The sequence below is a fragment of the Melopsittacus undulatus genome, unplaced genomic scaffold (genome assembly GCF_012275295.1).
Source record: "Melopsittacus undulatus isolate bMelUnd1 unplaced genomic scaffold, bMelUnd1.mat.Z mat_scaffold_399_arrow_ctg1, whole genome shotgun sequence".
Lineage (NCBI taxonomy): Eukaryota > Metazoa > Chordata > Aves > Psittaciformes > Psittaculidae > Melopsittacus > Melopsittacus undulatus.
The window spans coordinates 43,888-50,658 of record NW_022994296.1 but is presented as its reverse complement, the minus strand read 5'-3'; the positions used below and the strand labels follow the sequence as shown (position 1 = coordinate 50,658).

Below are 6,771 nucleotides of genomic sequence, written 5' to 3'. Positions count from 1 at the left end.
CCGTGTTCTCAGACCCATTGGGGAGAGCACTGAGCAAGGCACTCCTGTCACGGGTGTTGGGGATGGTGTCGTCGTCGTTCCCCTGCCTTGCCATGGCTGCTGGCTCTTTGGATCTGACACCGTTCACCACTTTCTCAGGCACATCAGGGAGAGCACTGAGCAAGGCACTCATCCCATGGGTGCTGGGGATGCTGTTCTGACTATTCCCCAGCCCTGCCACGGCTGCTGGCTCCTTGGGGCAGCTGCTCTGCACCGTGTTGTCAGTCAGGTCAGGGAGAGCACAGAACAAGGCAGACAAATCATAGACTGCGGGGACAGAGTCCTCATTGTCTGCCAGCCCTGCCACTGCTGCTGGTTCCCTGCGGCTGCTGCTCTCCTCTGCATTCTCAGTCAGGTCAGGGAGTGCTTTGAGTAAGTCCATCAAATCATAGATATCAGGGGCACTGTCCTTGCTGTTCTCCAGCCCTGCCATGGCTGCTGGCTCCTTGCGGCAGCTGCTCTCCACCGTGTTGTCAGTCAGGTCAGGGAGAGCACAGAACAAGGCAGACAAATCATAGACTGCGGGGACAGTGTCCTCATTGTCTGCCAGCCCTGCCGCTGCTGCTGGTTCCCTGCGGCTGCTGCTCTCCACCGTGTTGTCAGTCAGGTCAGGGAGAGCATAGAACAAGGCAGACAAATCATAGATCCCAGGGCTGGTGTGGTCACTGGTTGCCAGCCCTGCCGCTGCTGCTGGTTCCTTGCGGCTTCTGCCCTCCACTGCTTTCTCAGTCAGGTCAGGGAGTGCTTTGAGTAAGTCCATCAAATCACAGACATCAGGGCCACTGTCCTTGCTGTTCTCCAGCACCGCCACTGCTGCTGGCTCCTTGGAGCAGCCACTCTCCTCCACATTCTCAGGCACAATAGGGAGACCACTGAGCCAGGCACCCCTGTAATGGGTGTTGGGGATGGTGTCCTCGTTGCTCCCCTGCCTTGCCACGGCTGCTGGCTCTTTGGATCTGACACCCTTCACCACTTTCTCAGGCACATCAGGGAGAGCACTGAGCAAGGCACTCATCCCATGGGTGCTGGGGATGCTGTTCTGACTATTCCCCAGCCCTGCCACAGCTGCTGGCTCTTTGCAGGCCTTAGAGTAGTGCCATTGCTGCTTCCCAGAGTTGGAATAGCTGCAGGCCTGAAAACTGGTGGTGGAGTAACTGCAGTGCTTCTGCCTGGGGCTGGATTGGCCAAAGTGCTTGTTGATGGGGCTGGAACAGGCACAGTGCCTGTCCTTTGCATTCAAGTGGCTGATGTGTCTGCCATGGTACTTTGAGTATCCACAGTGCTTGTGGATTGGTTTGGAAAAGCCTCACTGCTCGTGAATGAGGTTGCAGCAGCTGCAGTGTCTGTCTCAGGCATTGGAGTAGCTGCACTGCTGTTGCTGGCACTGGAGTACCTGCTATGCTTGTTGCAGTTGACACACACTGCAGGTATTCCAGCCACATCAATCAGCAGTGAGGCTTCTCCAGTGCCAGCCACAAGCACTGTGGCTTCTCACTGCCTGCCAAAGCCCTGTGGCTACGGCAACCCCAGTAACTGGGACAGTGGCTACTACATGGCAATGATAGGCATAAACACTGCAGCTATTCCAGCCACTGCAACAAGCACAGCTGCTGCTGCAGTGCTAGCCACAGCAGTGCAGCTACTTCAATGCCTGAGACAGACACTGCCACTACTGCAGCCTCATTCAGGAGCAGTCACATGCAGTGTGGGTACTCAAAGTACCGTGACAGACACATCAGCCACTTGAATGCAAAGGACAGGCACTGTGCCTGTTCCAGCCCCATCAACAAGCACTTTGGCCAATCCAGCCCCAGGCACAAGCACTGCAGTTACTCCACCACCAGTTTTCAGGCCTGCAGCTATTCCAACTCTGGGAAGCAGCAATGGCACTACTCTAAGGCCTGCAACGTATGCAGTGGCTACGTCAACCTCCTCTACAAACAGTGCGGCTTCTCCAACACCATTGACACGCACTGCTGCTTCTCCAGCCCCATTGGCAAGCAGTGAGGCTTCTCCAACCCAAGGCCTAAGAACTGTGTTTGCTGCAACCATGGTGGGGGTCAGTTGGGGGGGCAGTTGTGGGTCTGGGCGGTGACTTGGGGGCAGTTGTGGGTTTGGGAGAATCAGTTGGGGGGCAATTGTGGGTGTGGGGGGGTCTCTTTGGGGGCAGTTGTGTGGCTGTGGAGTTACAGGGGGATGACTTTGGGAACAGTTGTGGGTCTGGGTGATCATTGGGGGGTCACTTGTGGGGCAGTTGTGGGTCTGGGGAGTACCCACACTGCACGTGGCTTGGTTTGGAGAAGCCTCACTGCTCGTCAATGAGGTTGCAGTAGTGGCAGTGTCAGCCTCAGGCATTGGAGCAGCCGCACTGCTGTGACTGGCACTGCAGTAGCTGCTATGCTTGTTGCAGTGGCTGGAATAGCTGCAGTGTTTTTGCCTGTCAGTGCCACATAGTAGCCACTGCCCCAGTAACTGGGGTTGCAGTAGCCACAGGGCTTGTGGCTCGCATTGGAGAAGCATCACTGCTGATTGATGTGGTTGGAATACCTGCAGTGTGTGTGTCATTGGAGCTGTAGCAGCCACAGCACCTGTCCTTGGCATTGGAGTAGCCCGTGTACCTGCTGCCATGGTTGTAGTAGACACAGTTCTTAGGCCTTGGGTTGGAGAAGCCTCACTGCTTGTTGATGGGGCTGGAGGAGCAGCAGTGTGTGTCACTGGCATTGAAGAGGCTGCAGTGTTTGTGACTGGCACTGGAGTAGCTGCAGTGTTTGTGGCTGGGGTTGACGTAGCCACTGTATACATAGCAGGCCTTAGAGTAACACCATTGCTCCTTCCTAGAGATGGAGGAGCTTCAGAGCTGAAAACTGGTGGTGGAGCAACTGCAGTGCTTGTGCCTGGGGCTGCATTAACTGCAGGGCATGTTGAATTGGCTTGTAGTAGCCACATTGACTGTCCTTGGCGTTTGAGTGGCCAATATGTCTGTCTCTGTACTTCTAGTACCTGCAGTACCTGTGGCTTGGGTTTGAGAAGCCTCACTGCTCGTCACTGAGTTTCGAGTAGCCGCACTGCTTTTTTTGCCCTTGTTGGAATAGCAGCAGTGCTTGTCAGTGGAGTCGTATCAGCTGTAGTGACAGTCCTTGCCATTGGAGTAGTCACGGTGCCTGTTGCCATGGTTGGTGTCATCGCAGTGGTTGTGGTTGGTGTTGGAGTAGCTGCTGTTCTTGTGGCTGGTGTTGCAGTAGCCGCATTGTCTGTTGCTTTGCTATTAGGTCTTGCCTGCCCTCACTGCAGAGCATGAGAGACTGAATCAGCCTTGCTCAGGGGAAGTGCTAATCAGAAACCACTATACAATCCGTGTGTTACCAGCGTTATCCTCAGACTAGAGCCGAACCTAACCACTGCCTCAGCTACAAGAGCAGAATGAACTCTTACGAGGTGTCCCTCTGACACCTGTTGCCCTCCAAAGAATCCAGAAACCAATTCCCGCAACCCCCCCAATAACTGCAAAAGTCCCCCCAAAACACCCTATCCCCCAATAAACACCCAACCTCACCAAGGTCCCAAAACTGCAAAACACCCAAACCCAACAACTCTCCGCTAAACCCACAAGGTCCCCCCAAGAAACCGACCCCCAAACCCTCAAAGTCTCCAAAAAATCCCCACAGGCCCCAAAACTCCATCCTAACCCTCCAAGAGCCCAAATCCTCGCCAAAAACCCCAACCTCCCAAAACCCCCAAACCCCACAAACCCCACGCTCCCCCCAGAAGGCACCCCGGGCTTACTTGCCTGGCTGCTGGCTCAGGCTGTGAGGGTGGAGTGTGGCTGTCTCCTGGGGCAGTTCATGTTTGCAGCCAAGGGTGGTTGAACACATCCTCCAGGGATGGTCTGGCCCAATCTTTCATGTTCAAGCACCACCTGATGAGCTGCTGGCATTCTGGGGAGAATCCGGGAACCACCACTCAGTTGCAGGAGGCTCCTGCCCACCTTGTGCCACTGTCCGCAGCGCCCAGGCCGGGGTGTGCTCAGAGCTGCACCCAAACCTCCTGCTCCATGATCCGGTTTGGAGGAGAGCAGGATGGCAGGACATGTGCCACCTCCTCCAGCTGACCAAGGGAGATCAGCTGCCACCCTCTAAAACTTGACCTCCCCCTGCTGCCACCAAGCCGAGTACCTACCAGCAGAGATCTGGCGCTTGAAGAAGAGCTGCCCGCTGGTGATGTCCTCGCAGCACCGGAAGGGGAGGACCCCGCACACCATCTCATACAGCAGCACGCCCAGGGACCAGATGGCCGCCGGACGGCCGTGGTAGCAGTGGTAGAGGAACCACTCCGGCGGGTAGTACAAAGGTGTTCCTACAACAGGATACAGGAACAGCTCATCAGGTGGATGCCGCCTGCTCCCGCATCCTCAGCCGCGCATCCCCAGGGATGCAGGGGCTGCACCGGTGGCCCCATGGACGTGGGGAGACACACTCGGTGTGACCTGCCACTTTGTCACCAGCACGTGACTCTTTTCCCAAACTGCCTGCTGCTGGAAGCACCCTGGGCTGTGCGCTCACCGCTAAATTTGGTGTAGACCATGTTCCTGAGGAGGGTGCTGCAACCAAAGTCAATTAGCTTGATCTTTCCGGTGACCAAGTGGATGATGATGTTGTTGGACTTGATATCCCTGTGCAGGACACCGCGGCTGTGGCAGTGCCGCACGGCCCTCAGCACCTGGAGGAAAATGCCCTGCGCCGGAGACTCGGGCACGAACCCCCGGTTTCTGATTAACTCAAAGAGGTCCTGCGATGGCTCCGGACGCTCCAAAACCAGCAGGAAGGAGTCGGGCAGCTCAAACCAATTGAGGAGCTGGATGATGGTGCTGCAGTCGGAGCGCACTTTCCTCATCATGGCTATCTCCATGGGAATGCGGGTGCCACTGCGCTGCAGGGTGACCGTGGCACCGTTAGCGGGGCTGATGCTGGCCCGGGGGTCCTGTGCCTCCCTGCCTGGGATGCTCTGATGCCCCCCTGCCCGGCCCCACTGTTCCCAGGTGTCCAAGTCCCCAGGGATGCTCTGGTGCACCCCTAGCCGGCCCAAGGGTACCAGGCACCCTCTGCCCAGGATGCTCCGTGACCCCCGGTGACTCCACAGCCGCTCCCCTCGCGCTGTCCCGCTTTCCCCCCTCCCGGCGCCACCGCCTCACCCCCACCAGCCCTGCCCCACGCTGTGCCGGTGGCCCCGCGCACTCACCCGCTGGCCCCACGAGGAGATGCGCTCCCGAGCCACTTGTTTGATGGCCACCTGCAAGCCGAGAGCAGCGCTGGGCTGAGCCTCGCCTGGCCCCGCCGCCTCCCCGCCCCGCCGCCGGCCCCGCCCCTTACCGGGGTGTTGTCACCCAGGCGGACCCCCGAGTACACGGAGCCGAAGCCGCCTCTCCCCAGCAGCGGTCCCATTCGGTAGAGCCGCTCGAAGGTCTCCTTGTCATGCCCGACGCGAGAGACGCTGCCGCTGCCGCTGTCGCTGCGCGCGGGGTCCCCGCCGGCCCCCAGCGGCCGCTCCGGGCCGAGCGGAGCCGCATCATTCCCGGCCTTTCCCGGCCGAGGCTCCGCGGCGTGCCGCTCGCCGCCGCTCCCGGGGCGCAGATAGAGCGACGGGTCAATGCGGGTGAGGAGCACCACGGGCACCTTGGCCGAGCGCGCTGCCGGTGCCGGCACCCCCGCAGGGCTCTCGGGGGTCGCGGCTGCCGGGCGGCTGCGGGGCGGGGCCTGGGGGCGGGCCGGGGAGCGCCAGGGGGCGGCGCTGCCTCGCCAGACCCAGCGGCGGCGGCTCGCCCAGCGCCGCCACTGCCAGTACCGGGAGAGCCGAGCGGCGCCGCGAGCCCCGGCGGGGGGCACCATCGCGGGGAGCGGCGGAGGGAGGGCTCCGGACCGCCGAGAGCTGCCGCCGCCGCGCCGGGTGCTGCTGCCGCTGCTGCCGATGACAAAGTCGCTGCGGCTCAAAAGCCGCTGGAAAAGTCGCTGCCGAAGTCGCTGCCGCTCCAAAGCCGCTCCAAAGCCGCTCCAAAGCCGCTCCAAAGCCGCTCCAAAGCCGCTGCTGCCGCTGCCGCCGCAGCCTCGCTCTCAACGGCTCTGTCCACGCGGCCGCAGGAGCCCGTGGAACGGCGGAGCGGGCCCTGCCCAGCCCCGCGGCCGGGCTCGTGCACCCCCCGCCCGGCCGCAGCATCCCCGCGGCCGAGCCTTTGTCAACTGAACCTGAGCCTTGGGACCCTGCGAACGAGGCTTTAATAAAGAAGTGAGCCCGGAGGCTTTGGGAAGTCAAAAGGAGGCTTCATTTTACTGCTGATTTTATCCCCTTTTCCCTTTCCTGTCCACAGAGGTGGATTGAGATGAGATCTCAGGAAGCTCTTCCCTGGGAGGTGCTGAGGCGCTGGCACAGGGTGCCCAGAGCAGCTGTGGCTGCCCCATCCCTGGCAGTGCTCAAGGCCAGGTTGGACACAGGGGCTTGGAGCAGCTGCTCCAGTGGAAGGGGTCCCTGCCCGGGGCAGGGGTTGGAGCTGGAGGAGCTTTAAGGCCCCTTCACCGCAGCCCACCCGGTGCCTCTGGGATCCCATGAGGGGCGGCTGCTCCGTGAGGAAAGGCCCCGGCCCGTGCTGCCCCTCACGGGGGTCCCGCTGCACCCCCCCCCCCCCCGACTTATTCTAGAGTTGGAGTTTGTGATCTTAGTGTGTGCATGTGTAGGATACTCCTA

At 60.2% G+C, this 6,771-nt stretch overlaps 1 protein-coding gene across 1 annotated transcript; it reads right to left on the bottom strand.

The window, feature by feature from the left end:
• Positions 1–3,818: 3,818 nt before the first annotated feature.
• Positions 3,819–5,921, bottom strand: LOC117438501 (serine/threonine-protein kinase pim-1-like). The gene is given in 6 exon segments (XM_034073992.1): positions 3,819–3,882; positions 3,884–3,974; positions 4,216–4,392; positions 4,599–4,965; positions 5,275–5,325; positions 5,406–5,921. Coding segments are annotated over 6 exon segments (1,266 nt in total).
• Between the last annotated feature and the right edge of the window lie 850 nt (positions 5,922–6,771).